This window comes from Haplochromis burtoni, unplaced genomic scaffold, assembly GCF_018398535.1.
Source record: "Haplochromis burtoni strain Fernald_Lab_line unplaced genomic scaffold, NCSU_Asbu1 Contig_2, whole genome shotgun sequence".
Classification (NCBI taxonomy): Eukaryota; Metazoa; Chordata; class Actinopteri; order Cichliformes; family Cichlidae; genus Haplochromis; species Haplochromis burtoni.
In genome coordinates this window covers 3,479,383-3,498,394 of record NW_024582363.1, presented here as the reverse complement: position 1 = coordinate 3,498,394, position 19,012 = coordinate 3,479,383, and the positions used below count along the sequence as shown (strand labels likewise).

Below are 19,012 nucleotides of genomic sequence, written 5' to 3'. Positions count from 1 at the left end.
TCAAACGAATGCTAAATCTGCTCTGTTGGATGCTGGAAAAAGTTATTAGTTTGCAATTAAGTGAAAACATGTCAGTGTTGTTCACTGTAGCCTTGCCCCCTAGTTGGGTATAAAAGTCAATAATATCATATTTAATGGGGGAATTATTTGATATTCACAAGTGCGAAGTTGCTTCTCCTTTGTTGCAAAAACAAAAACTAGTTTTTAAAGAATCCCCCAAATTTACTAAACTGATATTTTGTTTGTAATGCTCATACAAGAACTTCCTCCTCTTGTAACATGTGCCTTCACTTTCAGTACATAGAAATCTCTCTCTCTTTGAAAACTTGAGATTCATCATCCCCAGAGTCTAATATATAATGCCACTGCTGCGGCCTGCTCAGGAATGAACTGCTGTGAATCGGTGTGGTGCACCTGCCTTCTGCCAGGCAGCCACAGCGCTGCAACCACGCCAGCCAGCCTACAGGCACTTCTAGATAACTCCTGTCTGATTAGCTCCTTAGGAGGACATTGTTCCAAAAGCAATTCACTAGACTCCCAGTATTAATTTAGTCCCGAGAGAGAGGCCCATCCATCCTATGTAGGACGGGCTGCGCTCTGGGCCTACCCTACGGCCTGCTAATAGCACGGCACCTCCTGGCCTGTCACTATAAGTGATAGTCTCTGCAAGTTTGTTGCCTCGTTGTGTGTTTCTCCCATCAGGCAATGCGTTTCCCTCCCTCCTCTTCCCTCCTTGTTTCTCTCCCTCTCTATCAGTGGTGGTTCAGGGCAGGTGTCTTCTCTGTCACTTCCATCACTCACGCTGTTTGACGAAGGGAAGACACAGTTCAGAACATGGCGTGAGCAGGGGGTGATTCATTGAAAGCTTGCCTCTCTCCTTGAAAGGGAGGAGAAGAGAAAAGCAGTGGCTGCATCTTTTTGGGAGGGTGGGGAGTTTGTGAGAGCTGCCTGCCACGGGAAAATAAAAGAAGGTGAGAAAGCTTTTAGTGCTGTTGAAACTCTGAGAGTGACTCCAAAGTGAATAAGGCTGCTTCTAAAAATCAAAGGTTGACTGTGATGCGTGATACACCTTAATAGATAAAGAAAACCAAACAGCTTTAAACTGGCAGGGGATCTCAACTTGTTTATGGAGAGAATGAAGTGTGTTCCTCCTACATATTTGTTGTTTCTGTTTGAGAAGAAGTGCTTTATTTTTTCGAATAGGCGAAGGAAACTGAAGCTGCACAGCTTTATTTGTGTCAGAAAAACTGATGGTTAGGTTCCACCAGCTTTAGAAAAAAAGGTTTTGAAGTTGTGCTTTAGCTTATAAGAACAAAATATGTAAGACATTTTTCCATTTTGCTCCATGGCAATTAATCTAGATTATTTGAGTGAAAAATCCTTAGAGGTGTTGCTATAATCTCCATCATATCACCCACTGGTTTGTAAATTCTTCTGAAGGATATTGAGCTTCTCTATAATTTCCTTTTTTAAAGAAACATCTGAGCATTTCTGGACAAGAGAGGGAAATGCGCTTATCAGCAAATGCCAACAAGCTTGGTTATCAAAGTACGTTCAGAGATGGCATGTGTGATTCACAGACATGCAGGTACCCACCTAATTAGTACAAAGTAACTCCACCCACTAAAACTGCAGCACAGGCATTTTAGACAGGCTGTCAGCACAGTTATGTTCACAGAAATCTGTGATATTTGACAGACAACATTAGAAATTCTTCCAAAGGTGTTGCCACAAACTGTCCACTTCAGTGGCTTAAATTAGCTGTGGCCAAGGCTAGCACACAGCCGATGGATCAGTAGAAAACACCTGCTAGTCAAACGGGCCATGCTAAAAAATGAGTCAAAACAAAACGTTTACTCAAGATAGACACCAAAGCTGGGTTTTGTACCAGCCTGAAAACATGTCTCTTTTTGGTGTAAAACTGGGCAGTTATATGGAAGTCTATGGGGATTTATGCAGGTGGCCATGGTGCTTCCATGTTGGATTCATTCCTCAGTCTCTAAGCTTGCTAGTTGGAAAAGTCCACTATACTTTTGTGTGTTTTGACAATTTTTGACATAAGGAAAGGAGCATAAATGTCAGAAACTGTTGATTTTATTTTGAAGACATTGTTAGATCTGTTGCACTCTTGCACTTGAGTTTAACTAACTGTTAGGGTGCTTTTGTTAACTGTATGCTGAATTACATGTGTGTGATGTTATCTGACTTTTTTGCACAGCCAAGAGAGTTGGCAGTGCTACTGGAAAGCTGTGCTCAGTGTATTAAGGCATTGTTAGGAACAAGTGAGTAACACTGCATCACAAATCAACTGCAAAAGCTTGCCTGCATTATTGTCATGCCAAAAACACCCAACAACAAAAAAACAAGTCTTTATTAGTGTTAGTGTTCCTTTTTTAAATATTTGCCCACCTCTCCAATAGTATTTTTCAGTTATCTGTGTATATCACATATTACTTTTCTCTACTGTGAAAATCTGCCATTACAGACTTACAGACACATTGTTCTGGTTGGAGGGTTTGAGGTGTTTCAGCTCTGTGTTTTTTTTAAGAATTTTATACTTATACTGATATTAATCAATTTTGTGTCTGGTTTATGTCTTTATTTCATTATTTGCTTTTAACTCTCAGTGTTCTTCCTCATCTCCTGTCCATCATCATCACAACCCAGATGTTTGCTTCAACCCTCAATGTGTTTTTAAATAAATATACATACACGAAACGTTGCCATGTTTTAGAGAGCAGTGCTATGATATAAACACACAAAGGCAGTGTGAAAATGCATTTTATCAATGCAAATGTTTTAGCCATTCGTGGCAGTTGTGTCAGTTTGGTAGAGACGTAGCCCCAAGGTAAAGAAGCACTTAGCCTTTAGCAGCTTGCATGACTTCATTATGGAACCTATGTTTATTGATTCAAGTTCATTAAAGCTGCTGCATAATTTATATCAGTTTCAGCATATAACCTAATTAGAAGCCTTGCAAAGGCCTTCATTGATGTTTTAGTGAAGCATGACAGGCAGTGACAGCAAATTTGGTACCTAAGTTCACATTACTATACACACCTTTATGTCCATAAATCATTCTTTGAAAAGCAAAAGCATTGTTGGGGTTTGTCATATTTCAGAGCAGTACTGCCATCATGTGGTTGTATATGATATTTCTCTGGTTAGCAGAGGTAGCAAACAGCATGGCTTTGGAGTTTTTAGAATAAAGAGTAATAACATAGCTGAATATAAAGGAATTTCCTTCGAAACCCCCAGATACTTATCATTTTATAGAGATACCTTTTACATATATTTAAAAACACAAATCATCAAATTGCAAAAATACCCCAGTTTGGATCAATGATCAATTTTGCTGAATTTTTCTATGCTTACAGAATTAAGGATGGAAATTATCACAAATATTTACTAAACTGGTATTTTGTTTGTGGTGGTCAAATGAGTACCTCCACCTCTGAATGCGTGCCTTTACTTTCAAGTGCACTGTGGAAATCTGTCCTTGAAAACCTGGGAATCATCATTGTGTGAATTGAATATATAACACCACTTCTGTGGCCTGCTTAAGAATGTACTGCTGTGTATCTGTATGGTTCACCTGCCTACTGCCAGGCAGCCACAGTTACTTTTGTCTCTGTCTTCAACTAACTAAATGACGAAGTTTTTGTTTTCAGATTGAGCTGTGTTGATGAAAACCAGCATACCTCACCAAATTAGATTTTGGGAAAGGTTGTGCCCTCAGCAGGACTTGAATTTTGAGATTTCGTCCGTAAATTTATTTTCCACTTGTCGTTTTGCGTGGCTTGATTAATAACAGAGCTTGAGCAAATCATTTTAATGAGGCTTATGTCATTGAGAGATGTGTCTGGAGCGTGCAGCACACTCATTGCCAAAACAAACAAGGGTTTCATGCAAAAGGCCGAGAATTAACCTGGCATGCGTGGGAATCAGCCAAGTTTTGTATTTGACATTTGAGGGAATTTCCTTCCTCTCAGATTTTGTTCTACTGAACCGAAGAGTCAACACCTTAAATTGGTTTTGTTCCGTTATTACATGGGAGATTTTGCAGAGGCATTGATGCAGTCATTGCCTTTGTAGACAGCCCTTGCAAACCGCTTTGTGTCAGTCTTTGTCCTATACATGTGTGCGTGCGTGTGCCTGCTAATGTCTGTGTGATAGAACTGTCGTCAGCGAATCAGCCGAAACCTGTCATCAGCCATGTTAATGCTGGCTTGAAGGCAAAGAGGAAGATTAGCTGAGGAACTTATAATAATAATACTTGAAAAATGGAGCAAAGTCTCTTTTTACAGTCCTCCCAAGCAAGGCGAGGTTGTTTATCACTTTGGGAAGATGTTTGGTTGCCTCCCTTGTATGTCTGCTTTGGGCCCTTAAGCTGATTTTGCTACACAAGCACGTTCTCTTCAAAGCATGTCAAGATTTTCCACGCACACTAATGAGGTAAATGGATGGCTTTTGTTTTCTCCACAGTTTTAACTTCCCCCAAAGTGCTCTCATGACTTATACACGAGCTGTTGCGGAAATCAGCCTTGAGCATTTAATCAAATTTCTAACTCTACAGAGTGATCAATTTGTGCTGCAATATTCATCTTCCACTCAAGCATAAACATAACCGCACATTTACACAGACACGCACGCACGCATGCAGGCACGCACATACATACACAAGCATGCACTTACATACATACACAGATACAAGAGCATCGTAAGACTGCTATTTGTTTATGTTAAAGTAATGTCATTTTTGTTAGGTAAATTGAAAAAAAATGAAATGCTTGAAAAAAAAACGCTGCTGTGACAGATTTTACTTCCTTTGAGTGTGTGAGAATCATACAAATGACTGTAAATTTAGGCAACATAAGGTACCTACTTTAGTCTATTAACAAAATGGAAATGAAACGAGTCCTTTCCCTCAGAACCGACACTTTATGGCTGTGTGATGGAAGAATAAAAGCACCAATTTGAAGGCACTTAGATCTCAAAATGAAAAGTTGTACTCGCAGACATAAAACATGCATTGACAGTTATTTGCCAGCATTTAGTTTTGTGAGCTGATGTGACTTAACCTTCAGAGATTCTAATATGAGTCCTATCCCTTTGAGGCACATAATGGATAGACATGACTTACTGTTGAAAGAGTTAATTCTCAACACTGTTAACTTAAATATTAATCAGTGCAGCAATAGAAATATCCTACTGAGACCAGTTATGTAAAACAACGTTTGGAACTCAGGTCACAGACACAATAATTCAGAGTGTTGGTACATTTAATTTTATGGACACTAGAGACAGGAAACATAATCTGTGTTTGTCCCTTTGATCTTTTGAGGATTGTCCTAACACGTTTATTCATTTTGCTTTTAAAAGGGATACTCTTTTTCTAGAAGGACTTACCTGTATATGCTGGGATATAACACATATAAGCACATTTATGATGTACATTTATAGAGTAACGTTTTCAGTTTTGTTACATTTAAGTGACATTTAGAAAAGTACTACCTAACCAAAAAAGCATAACCCTTTGTAAAATAGGGAACAACTACTGGTAGATTTATTTAACATTATTATTCTGACTCTATAGTATATTGCTATATGCAAAACTGAGCAAGTGGATACAATTGTACTATTGTACTTTTTGTTTTACTCGCTTATAAATCCAGCAGTTTGAAGAAATTGTTTTTAAATTATGTTCTTTCTTTTTTTCACAAAGTTAACACTTGCTGTTAGTTGGGTCTCTCATGGAGGGGGGGACCTGCTCTGTGCATCAAAATAATTTCCATTACAGGATCTTGATTGGTACAGTGACATTGTGTGCTTGGGATGGCATAGTGGTGAGGCAGGAGGGTCCTGGGTTTGAATCTGCCAGCTCACAGGAGCCTTTCTCTGTGGACTTTGCATGTTCATGCTTGTCTGTCTCCCCCGTAGCCTTGACTGGTGACATATCACTGCTGACAAACCACTTCATTGCAACCTGTCTGGGTGTAGCCCATCTCTCACCCCCTGACAGCTAGGATAGGCTCCAATCCCTCTGTTACCCTGAATTGGATAAGCAGTTAAGAAAAAAAGATGATTAAGTGTATTGATTGATCAGTAATAACCCTCCTCCTGTTCATGTGTTGATTACTTCACTCACCTTGACAGTTTGGCGGTTATATCTATTCTAGATTGATTGCCATTTGGCAGAGAGGGGCATGATCCCAAGAAGTCAGTTCTCCTTGTTGTATCACATTCCAGCATTGTCAGATGTGCCATAACAATCGTGGCTACATGAGTTCAATTTTTAACCGAGCAGCTTACATGTTAGTTTTTTCTTAATACCGTCTTCTAATTAAAAGAGCATCAATATTGGGCCTTTGTTGTTTAAAACAGAATTTATATTTTGTTCTCATACCAGTATTACCATGGCTGCCAGCTTTCACAGAGTATCTTTTTACTTGTACACTTAATCAAACAAATTTCATCCTCAGTTGCATCCAACAACGTTAACATCACCCACTACAAACTAAAATATTCACTCATCTCTCTAACTGCCTCGCATTCTTAAATACCTCTCATATTAGTCACACATTGCTTTGTTTCAGAAAGACAAAAATGGCAACCTTATGAACCCTTCTGTGAATCATACCTGTTTTCATCTATCACTGTACAGTATTGCTCTAATAACACATTTTTGGAAGCCATGCGCTTATATTCTGAAATATACAAAAATGGCCTAAAAAAAAACCAATAGTGTCGATCAAATTAATTAAAGGCACTTGTAAATTATTTGTTGATTTCTGTAGGCAGGACCTCAAGAACTACATTGTGAGAGGGGAAACCTTTTATGGCAATCTTAGTTGAATAAGCAACTGGTCAATTTCAACCTGGAACAGCTTCATGTGTAAAAACCAACTTTGACTATTTTGGTAATTTCCTTAACTCCTGTAACCCACACAATATGGACTTGGGATTTGTAACTACAGGGCAACAGACATTAATGTCAGAATCATTTGTTGTAACTTTTGGTGATATTTGGTGAAAATTTAAAAGGTAATGACATATCCAGCAGCATTATCTGCACATTATTTTTAGTGCTAATTACAGAGTATTTGTAGAACTAAACTAATACATGGTAGAAATTTTATTTGGAGTCACACATGGCTCTGGCTCTAATGCTGCTGGTTTACATTCTGGAGCCCTTTAGCTCAACAAAGCTCACAAATCACTTAACTCGAGATTGACAAACAACATTTTTTTTCAATGAAAAAAAGAAATAACACATGAAAATGCTAAAAGACAGTTTATTAGCAGACACTCATCAGCCAGAAATAACCTCCTGAAAAATATCTTCCTGAAATACACCATTTGATTGGCAGTGTAAAATAAGGCAAAGGGCTTAAGATAATCTTTTTTTTTCCTTTAACAGATTTGCACCAACAATAAACTGTTATACATTCACTTGTTACTGTAGTTATGCTTTTGATCTGTCCGTATACCCACAAAACCAAGAAATCTTCTTTAGAAGGGGGGCAGGGACTGACAGAGTATTTACAAAAGTAATACTCATCATAATGCATTAGCTGTTTTGGCCAAAGATTGGCTACACCTACATAGATTTTGACCAGAACCTAAACAAAGGTTAGATTTTGGCATTGCAAAAGCCAACACTACACTGACAAAAGTTCATACAGTTACCATCACCAAAATTATTAAAGGTCTTAAAAAAGTATTATAGTGTATAGATTTGAATAATATGATTTCCCTCTTTTCTCTAGGCAAATACAACTTTTGTTACCATAAAATAAATTTCCAGTGAGCTGCAAAGGACATAACAGAGCTAAATAGTGACTACTATTTTATTGGAGATCACCCATAGGTTGTTCAGAGAATCGAATAAATCAAATCCATCTTTGCCGCCATTAAAATGACTTTTTCTTTAATCAAGGTGTTTAGTGTGTGTGGGTTGTGGGTTTTTGGTGTGTTATACACCATTTGTAACCACTTCTGATTGTGGCATGTTTACCATTTCACAGCTTAAAGATGAAACAGTAAACCAAGTTGATTTTAACTAAATGTAAATTTTTTGAATACTTGTCTGGGTTTTACGTTACGTTAAACTCAACATTTATTATATTTAATCGTTCCGTGTTTTTCTTTTTTAACTCAAATGAAAACCTAGAGTATTTAACCTCACAACTTTTTGTTCCACTGGTCTTGTATTTAATATGTCTGAATGTCTAAAACATTTTTAAATATCTGATTGCTTAGGACCTAAAAACTGCTGTTTTTGGGGTTTTTCTTTTGCAGTTTTAACTAGTGCACATAATATATGTAGTCTGACCTGCATCATGTTGCATATTAAAAAGAAAGAAAGAAAGAAAAGAACAACATGACTTGCCAGTTGGGTTTTGTGTTGGGAATAGTAGTTTAGCCATGTTGCACAAAGGATACGATAGCTGCAGCCTTCTTGTGTATATATTTTTATGAAAAGATGTGCAGTGGGGTTAAAAACATCTAAACAGGTAGTTCAGTACTACACATATAAACACACAGCACGGGTATGCTATGGGTAAAAATGTCCTCAGCTTGGATGGCTAACTAGGTGGAATGCAGCTCATTTGTACAGGGTCTATTATCCCATTGAGCATCAAAATGAATCTGGGATAAATAATCAAAGAGCTAATTTCCAAAATTGTACATATCCATTTATATTAAACAAAATCTTACCCTAACTCCAAAGCACCAAAGATGATCAATTCATCACTCAAACATAGCTATTTGCACTTTTTAAATGCTGCATCAATAGTTTGCAGTCATTTCAAATTTTTTTGAGACGTGTTGGTTTTCAGCTGGTGGATATTTTGTTTTGGAAAGAAACTCTTCAGTTACACAACACTCTACACTGATATTACTGAAAGAACAACAAATGACATCAAAAAGGAAGTAACCATCACCAAGAAGAACTGAATATATATATCTATATATATATATTTATATTTTAGAAATACATAGAAAAATATATATTCATCTGAATGCCCATTATACAATTTTACACAGTAGAGTCAGAAAAAAGCCTATATGTTGGTATTGAATAGCTATGATATATACAGAGGGGATGGGTTGCTTTATAATATTATGAGGTGGTTAAAGTGGCAGATAAAGAAGTTTGTGCAAACTTGTTATCTGTTTCTTGCTGGAAAGTCCAAATTGTACATTACTGAAACATGTCATATGTAATATGAAAAAAGTGTTTATCTGTTTTTGTTTTTAGCCTGTATTTTTTTTTTTTTTAATTTCCGATACCATCGACTGGTAAATCAGCAACACTAATAGATATTGAGAGATATTCATAGCAACACTTTATACCCTGCTTTTAGACACCCTATTGATGGAGGACCTACAGCACATGTATGTGTTAAGCAAAAGCACAAAATGACAAAGTTAGAAGTATAAAATGCTACAATAGGCGCACACAGCTTCCAAGTGGGCAGCACTTGACACATTTAAAGATTTATAGTATTTGTAGTGTTTCATTTAGTTATATTTAGTAAAGCCATTCACATCAAATATCTGTATTAGTATGCACTGATACATAGAGGTATATTGATGCCTAACTTGCCCTAGGTCAAACAGTAAATGCAAACATTTTAAATCATGAAAGGGTTTGACTGTGAACAATTTAAGAATACCAAGGACTCAAGCTACTACATTTATGAATATTGTTGTAAGTAAGATAAGGTATGTGCTTGAAATCTATGGTAAACTTGGTGCTTAAACCATAAACACACATTTACAAATGCTATTTGACCTAGAGTAAGGCATATTTTTAAAGCCTGTTCAACAATAATAAATCTTTTTAGAAGCTTAATGTTTACAGTTTTAAATTTCTACCTCACCATCTGCTAGTAGTGAATAAACGCTTCGCATTTTAGGACAATTTAGAGTATTTAATACAACAGCACACAAACTGTCTACAAATCAAAATAATCTGCTAAAAAATGTAATTAAAGTGTTTTTGAGTGAAATTTGGTCTCTCTGATCTCTCTGCTAAGACGCAAAGACCTATTTGAGCATGTGAGTAAAGACTGGTATGGTAAAATTACAGTTATGGTAAAAATGTAGTGGAATGTGACTGTGAAAATGTGACGTGAAGCAGTCACGTAATTCTTAAGTCAGTATAAATCTTTAAAAGGCTTAGAATAGTTAAACATCAGATAGTCCATGTAGTAGAAGTCATATACTCGCTGTCTCTCCAAAGCGCTAACCTGTGAAAAGTAATTTTCCGTGATCTGCATAGAGGTCCGCTTGTCACTTGGGTTCCTGTCTTTAAAACTGGGCAATGTGAGGTTAGGTGGTGCCCCTGCCAATCGCAAGAGAAAGTTAGACTCTTCTTCCATGTTCTCAAACTTGCCGATAAAGTCGTAATCTATGAGGCAAGGGTTGCACAGCTGATTTGCCTGCTCCCAGTGGATGTCCATTCCTACGGGCCGGTGGACATCCAGCAGGTATTGGACAAATTCTTTAAATGTGACCCCATTTCCTGTCTTCAGGGCTGCTTTTGATGGGTTCACCCTGTATTTGGAAATGATGGGTTTCCCAAACAGGGAGTGGTAGTAGTTGTTGGGATTTTCAAACTTGTCCCGGTAAGCTGACACCATTCTCTCCAAGGGCTCACGGACAAATATGACTTTGGTGTAGGTTTGCAGACGGTGCATGATTCCCTGTTGGTCAAAGCTATCAAGCTTCTTGAGATGCTGCCCGTAGTGGACTGTATCATGCTTAATACTCTGAGTGTTGGAGGCCTTACCCGCCAGCACCATCAGGGTTCTCTTCCAGTTGGAGCATCCTGCCTTGGGGACCTGGCAGTATAGCAACTTGTACTTGTCCTCCACAAAGATGCTTTTCACATGATGACGTGTGATGGTCTTTGAAATGCTGCTTTTGTACTTAGCACAGATTTCCTTCATCAGTTGCTGGCGTGCTTCCAGGATACCAGAGAGCTTTTGCCAGCTCTCTGGAGAAAAAAAGCCCGATGTAATGGAGGAGGACATTGGGGATGAAGAGGAAATTGAAGATGAGGATGAGACTGAGGATGAGGAAGATGAGGAAATGGTATTTTTGGTGTGTCGAATTGGGGGACTTGTTTTTAGCAGTTTGCGTTGTCTTTTCGTGACATGAAGGGAACCTATGTCCTGCTCCTGAGACCCAGGGGAGGCTGTTTTTCTGCTCTTCTCAAAATGTGGGAACTGCATTGGAGGGATCGCGCTGGACAGGATGTTTTCTGTAACTTGGAGGTCCTGGAAACTATCAGATTTGCCTCTCTCGCGGTCCCGAGTGGAAAGTGTCTGTAAAACAATGACAAAACAGGTTAGAGTTGATAGCTGCAGACCTCTTTAGACTAAACAAACAAGGACAGTTTCAGGTGGCTATGCAAAGAAGAACCATTAATATAAATATTTTTTTTTATTAATATGGTATATATTATAACTTCAGTGTCAGAAATGTACCCCAGATTTTTTATTCTTCAACTAGCCACTTGATGGTGCTGTTTCACTACAGCTTAAAGGTCTAACTTTGGTACACACAAATGTCACACACTGCCCAATGCCATCTATGACCTATCAATAAACTGAGCTGTAATGCCATATAAATGTCTTATAAACACTTAATGAGGAATCCAAATTAGAATCATCTACTGCCTGATTACTATCAGGTGATGCCCAAGGCCATCACGCATTCTGACATTTTATTTCAATTAAATGCTGTAATGGCATCATAAAGCCAATGGACTGGATGTATAATTTTAATTTTACAACAGACAAGGTGATGAGACCACCATGAATCTTGGTTCATCCCTCTCCAGACGTAAATGGTCATATTCGTTCATCTGGAGGGAGGAAAGGATGGGGGGGAAGGTCCTTGTGTGTTTAAGGTGAGTGCAAGGCAGATATTGGTACACATTTTTCAGGGTTTACACCGGTGTGAGTCTCTCTCTGGTGCTGATGATCACAGCAGAGAGACAGAGAGAGCAAACAGGGGTCAGCTGAAAGAACATAGTAGGAACTACCTGACCATTGTAGTTCATAGTATGAAAACAGTTTTGTACATTTTCTAAGCTACAGATCTATATTTAAAGTGGATCCTTACATGTTTTGTTCATCAAAGAGTGAAGCCCTAGACCACGTATTGTTTTGAATGTCCATATGCATACAATGTAATATTCATAGCAGGTTGTCATTAAAAATAGATGATGTATCTTTATTTATGATATAATTTATTTTATCTATGATCCAAATGGAAAAAAGTGATTATTTTGGCTAATTATCTAAGTGTTTGCACTTCCTTTTTCATTCCCAGCCATTTCATGTTGCTGAAATTTATGGAATAACGTTAAATCTTGATGATCAGTCTTGCTCTTTTATCTTAACTTTCCCTTTTGTGTATTTTGTTTTAGCAATTTAATTGGTTGTTAATGTGTTTTTTCTTTTTAAAAACTTTCTCATTACTTGATTAAAACTGGCTTTTAAGTGATATATATATATATATATATATATATATATATTTTAGCACTTCACCATCTCTTTTGCTAATTTTAAGTGAACTCTATTCTTTTTGTTATGTATGTTTATTTCTGATATTATTTGTGCTAATGATGAAAAATAAAGCCTCAGCTCAAATCCTCATTGCCTTTTATAATGATGTTTAAAACATTTAGAACACATTTTGTTGTTTACTCAAACTTTTCAAAGGTTTTAATTTTGCTTTATATGTTCAGATGAGAAAAATTCCATTTACTTTAATTCTAACTTGTTTTTGTGCAAGTTACTGGCTAATAAAAACGAGTTGAAGTCAAAATATGAAGTGATGTGGAATCACAGGGAGGGATAATCATAAGTAATAATTTCTGTAGTTAATAAAATTCAAAACCCCTAATAATAAAAAGAAATGAATGAATATGACTGTTTTTCCTTGTTAATGACCTAAAACACAGCCACATATTTATTTATATATTACATTACATCTACATAATCTACATTATGACTAATAATATACAAATAATTGTATTGTTCCTGCCCATATTGATTGCATCAATTAAAAATTCACAACATAGATGGGGAAAATGCATGTGAACAAATGTGGAGGTGTAGGTTACAGAAACCTTAAGCTTATAAAAGGTATGTATGTAAAAGAGTGTGCTAACTGCCCCTTCTCCTCTGTGCCCAGAGCTACCAAACAAAATTTTGTTGTGTGAACACAAAATGGCAATAATCTTCTTATGAGTTTGCAAGATGCATCTGCAGTTTTTAGGCAGAGTCAGGAAAACCATTATGTATTTGTTTTAACTGCTTGTTAATGCAAATACCTAAGCAGACAAACACTTGGAAACAACTCCTTGCATGTTGGCACGACTAAGACAAAGTGCTGAAGTTTAAATCTAGCAACAGAATTGGGAAGAAGATTTAGGAGACTTTGAACATGGAATGATTGTTGGACCCAGTCAGACTGGTTGGAGTATTTTAGAAACAACTGATCTGCTGGGATTTTCCCACATAACCATCTCTAGGGTTTAGAGAGAATGATCTGAAAAAGAGAAAATCTCCAGTGAGCAGCAGTGCTCTGAGAGAAAATGCCTTGTTGAAGTCACAGGTCAAAGGAGAAAGACGAGACTGCTTCAAGCTGATAGGAAGGCAGTAGTAATTCAAATAACTACCTATTACATCCAATGTATTCAGAGGAGTGTATCTGAACACACATTTATCCTTGAATTAAATGTGCTACAACAGCAGCAGAAGACTACACTGGTCTCACCAAAATTTGACAATAGAAGATTGGAAAAACATTGCCTGCTTTAATGAGTCTCGGTTTCTACTGTGACATTCAGATGGCAGGATAGGAATTTGGCATAAATAACATAAAAGCATGGATCCAGCCTGCCTCTTAATAATGGTTCAGGCTAGAGTTGGTGGTATAATGGTGTGGGGGGTATTATGTTTTGGCCCTATTAGTACCAACTGAACATCACTTAAATGCCGCAGCCTGAATGTTGTCTCTAACCATATCTGTCCCTTTATGACCACAGTGTACCCATCTTCTGATGGCTGCTTCCGGGCAGGATAACCCATCATGATACAAAGCTCAAATAATCTCAAACTGTTTTTTTGACCATGACAGTGAGCTTACTGTACTCAAATGGCCTCCACAGTCACCAGATCTTAACCCCTGGGATATGGTGGAACGGGAGGTGAAGCCAACAAATCTGCAGCAACTGTGTGATGTCATGCCAGTATGGGCTAAAATCTCTGGGGAATGTTTCCAACACTGTGTTGAATCTATGCTTTGAAGAATTAGGGGAGTTCTGAAGGCCAAAGGTGTACCAATTAACATCTGTGTTCTAAAATACATATATCATTGAATAGACAGAGTTGATAGTAGGATAGCATAGAGGAAGCTGCTGAGCTCCAACAGTAACCATCTCCTCTCATCTAAAAATTGAAAAGAAGAACCTTTGCCCTTGACGCCTCTGCTGGGAAAATGTTTTGAGGACTTATGAAACAGCTGAATTATTTGGGAACGCTAGGCAGCACTGTGTCTGAACCTTTGGAAGCATCATTCCAAAGGTGATGCACAGTTAAGAGAGCATTACATTATGCTTTTCTGCCTCTGGGCCTGGGCATTTTGGCATCGTCACAACAAAAATGAACTCCCACATTTAAAACAATATATTAAAGGATACTGTCATGATGCCAGGCGATGCAAGCGTAAGCGTAAAATGACCCCAAACATTAAAGTAAATCTACCGAATAACTTCAAACAGAGCAACCAACAGAAAGAAAATCCACCTTTTGGAGTGGCCCCATCAGGGACCTTAATCCAACTGAGAAGCTGTGGAATCAAAAGAAAACAGTTCATGCCAAAAAAATATGGCTGAATAGAAGCAGTTATTTAAGGAAGATTGGTCCAAAATGGCTTCTGAACAATATGCAGGTCTGATCTTGCAGTTATAGAACGGACCTCCTGTTTGATGACTCAAAACAAGATTTCTCCAGGTATTAAATCAAAGGGTTCAATTATTGTTATTATTATTATTTTTAAATATTGTGAATATTTAATGTTATATAAAGGAAATCATATTTGTATGTTACTATATAAGCTTAAGCCCATGTGGATGTATTTGTGACTTGGATAAAGAACACAATGTATACTTTTTACACCTGAAAAACACTGAAAATAGTAAAACAAAAAGAATAAATGCAAGAAAAAATTTTTTGCTGTGGGAGAACAGAGGAAAAAAAAACTCCAGGTGTGATAATACCCCGAGGAAACTGGCCTGGTGCAACTGGGATCGTTTACTCACTAAACTCAGCTTCAGTCTGACTGGCTGAATGCACAGTGTGAGGTCAGCCTTTCTACACAGATGCTATCAGACACGCTGAGAGGTACAAGGCTGACAATCACTTTTTTTTTGCAATAGATAACAGGTGGGAGCAACCTGTGTGTATGTGTTTTGGGAGAAATGGAGTAAACACATACCTCTCTGGATTGCCGTGGAGTACTTCCAAGCTTCACGCCTGGAGAGAGAAGAGAAAAGAGACAAGAAAATCAGTGCTTAGGCAAACAACATGTATTTTTGTCCTCATAGAAGAAGCTGGGAACCTCAAATACACCTCAGACAACCTCCAATAATTTAGTGCTTCTGTTCAGTTAGCACATCTTCTTTCATCCCGAGCAAACTAACACTGCTTTTCTGGTGCAAAGAGGTAGGATAGGTAATATTATCTGAGTAATGAGTTGCCACCAAGCATGAATAGTTGGTAAATGAGCTGTGCTCCCTGTGATAAGCCCTTTTCAGTGAAATGTGGGGAAAAAAACCCTAAACAAATAAAACTGAACTTTAACTAAAAATGAGAGATCCAAAAAAACAACAAAGCGAAGTAACAAAAAGTTTTTTAAAAAAGAGGCCAATTACAAACCAAAAGAGAGAATGACACACAAACTGAAAGATACATGTTGTTGAAATTTTAGAAATCAACAGGAGAGTGATGGAGACATATAGACATATAGACTGGTTATGTGGCAGCCTTGGTGACAGGTGGATGTGTAATGGCAGATGTGCAGCAGCAGGACAGACGATGTGCTTAGTGGTCTGTCTCCGGCTGGACATCTCTTTTTCCTTAGGTACCCCACCCCTCACCTCACTCCCTTTCCCACCCCTCCCATCTGATATGTAATCAGGCTGACAGCTCTGAATGGGGCTGCATGGCTGCTGATGGGGTGAGCGAAGACACCTCTGCCTGAGTGGCTTGTCACTTCCAATATGAGGATGGAAGTGATAGGAACCTGCATGGGTGTGTGGGTGTGTGTGTGTGGGGAGGGGGGCTGAAGATGCAGGCCACAACCTTTCCTAAGTGATGAGATGTGCAGAACCCTATCTCACACATCTCACACTTAAACACGCCTCAGTGGGGATGGAATAAAACATGTTGCCTAGATGCAGTGTTGTTTTAGATTAGTATGCGCTAGAGAGCTCTCTGTTGCTGTCTGGCTCTGTGTGTTGAATCTTTGTCTTCATTCTTCTGAATGAGACACTGGAGGAAAAGGCTAAGGAGGAAAAAGAAGAGCGGCAGACTAGGGAAGCGGCATGTGACATTTCCTGATCGTGTTTGGGTGCTGCCAAAACATTTGATCGCTTAACACTAAAAAGAGCAGGATGGGCATCTTGAATTTCACTTTATATTGAAACGCAAACATATAAATATTTATCATAACACGCAAATATTATTGTCAGGCAGACACATCCTAGCACAAAAATAGCAACGGTCTGTGAGAGTCTGTTGTTCTAAAGTGAGCCCCTGGTAGCACCAAGCATCTTGTCAAGACACATGCGTGGTTATCGATCTTGAAAACCCCATCAAGGGAGTAATTGAAATCTCCAAAGGTTTAATTGGTTTCTTCTAGGAGGTGTTTTGTCTGGCTGTTGATACATATTTGTCCAAGCTTGTGATACGATGACTATATCACCTTCCTGCTTCGTGCTGCACACTCAGTCTGAGAGAAAATGTTAAACATTTTAGTGAATCATTAACAGAACTGTGAGGCGATAAGATAAGGTATGGGAAATCCTTATGATACATAATTGTGACACTAATAACATTTTTAATATTGCTCCTTTATTTATATAATTTGTTATGCAAAGGCAAAGGCTGGAGAAACAGGAAAAAAGAAGTGAAACAAGGCATTTAAGCCTAATGCCTTGAAATGAGCATGAAGGATAATTTGTTGTCATGTTCAGCACTTGTGAGTTGTTAAAATTGATTTGAAAATGACTCTGACATGGCTTGATTTGATTAAAATGCTGTTGCAAAGAGGGTTTGAATTTCAGTGCTGAAAATGCAATTCTCTCAAGTTGGGAGTCAAAATTACATTTCAAGAGGAAAAACATTTTTCCATGACAGCGTATAACAGAAACAAGTAATATGACATTGTAAACAGGATTTCAGGAGGCTTTGTAAACATCATTTATCTTTGTAGTATGTATTTGGTTGTGCTGTTTGATTGTAATTTCACACTCAGTAAATTCTACTCAGTATAACTAAGCTATTGATTTCAACTCCTGTGCAGTGAAACAGTAATGATTGATAATTGTGATACATTTACCCTTTCAGATTCACATATAGATATAAAAGCTACAGTTAATGTCTATCCTTTTTTATCTCCCAGAAGTTATATTAATAATCTGATGAAGCCAGAGGTCAAAACTGTATCCATATTTGTTAATGTACACTGCGTCATTCACAAAAGGGACTTGCTACAGCAGTACCACATGTAGGTACCACATGCCGCCTCCCTAGTCAACCAATAATGTTAAGGTTGTTTTTACACCTAGATATTAAATGTCACTTTCTGGTAGTTCTCCTTTTGAAGCTCTAAAGGTTTCCAGTAAGCAAGTCTACATGCAAGATATGGCATTTATAGCAGAGATCAAAAGAAGTCATGTGTTAAGCTTTGCTTTGATTTTCAGGTATCTGACTGTAATTTTTTTTGATGATAGAGAACTATTAAATAGCACAATCTCCTTTTGAGTCTTGTCCTCTGTTGCCCTCTAAAATAACCTTGAGCTGCCACCACTTTTTCACAGACATAGCCATGAATATTCATGCAGACAACCCAGCATTACTGCATAAGCAAAGGCCACATCATTAGCAGATCCATTATCATCCTTCCCTCTCACATATCCTTACGCAACTCTCTAACAGAGACATACATCAAAGATTATCTTTTTCCCTGTCACTGCCACCGAGGAGGAGCAAAGGACAAAAACAATGCGAAATAATGAGCTTGTTAAGTGAAGGACTGTGGCCCTATGTTCTGGAAGAACTTGTTAAATGCCTGTTTTTAACTAGTGAAGAGCCAGGAGGGTTCTAAAAGCCAGACAAGGCGTGTCCTTCTCCAGCCTACAATTCAGACTAGTGATGCTGCGCCACTATAAACCTTTCATTAGTCATTCAGCACACTAAGGCACTGTGACCCCAACCAGCTGCACTCCTCTCTCTCTCCCAACAAACCACCCACACCTGCACTCTGCACACACGCTCCTCCTCCACTTGACTCTGTGTGGGAATACAAGGCTCTGGTATGCTGGAAAGACGCTTGAGAAGGGTGGTATTAGGCTTTGAGCTCTGGTCCATTGATGTTTTAACTTGTTGTGGTAAGAGATAAAACGATGTTTTAAAATCCTCCAGGACTGGGCCAGAGAGAGCAGCTGCTTGGGGGGAGGAGGAGGTGATGGGTGAGCAATCAGTGAAGCGAGATTAAAGATGTGCTCGCAGAGACTCTCTAAAGACCAAACACAGACCATCTAGAATTTGTGTGCCTTGTCTTCTGAAGATTAGCTTGTGAGAGGAAGCCACACAAAGCACAGGTTTGGCGAAAAATGAATCAGTAACAGATTTCTAATCCAACCATTGACAACATACTGTAAATGAAGAAAACACACACACACACACACACACACACACAC

At 38.1% G+C, this 19,012-nt stretch overlaps 1 protein-coding gene across 2 annotated transcripts in view; it reads right to left on the bottom strand.

Moving 5' to 3' along the window:
• Nucleotides 1-7,279: 7,279 nt before the first annotated feature.
• The window catches only part of LOC102303069 (carbohydrate sulfotransferase 8), a 168,094-nt gene continuing 156,361 nt past the window's right edge, over nucleotides 7,280-19,012 (bottom strand). For both annotated transcript variants that reach the window (XM_005913004.2, XM_005913005.2), the window contains 2 exons: nucleotides 15,526-15,563; nucleotides 7,280-11,339 (listed from right to left, as the gene is read on the bottom strand). In XM_005913004.2, the coding sequence (XP_005913066.1) occupies nucleotides 10,167-11,339; nucleotides 15,526-15,563 (1,211 nt within the window). In that variant the 3' untranslated portion in view covers nucleotides 7,280-10,166. The remainder of the gene's footprint in view (nucleotides 11,340-15,525; nucleotides 15,564-19,012) is intronic.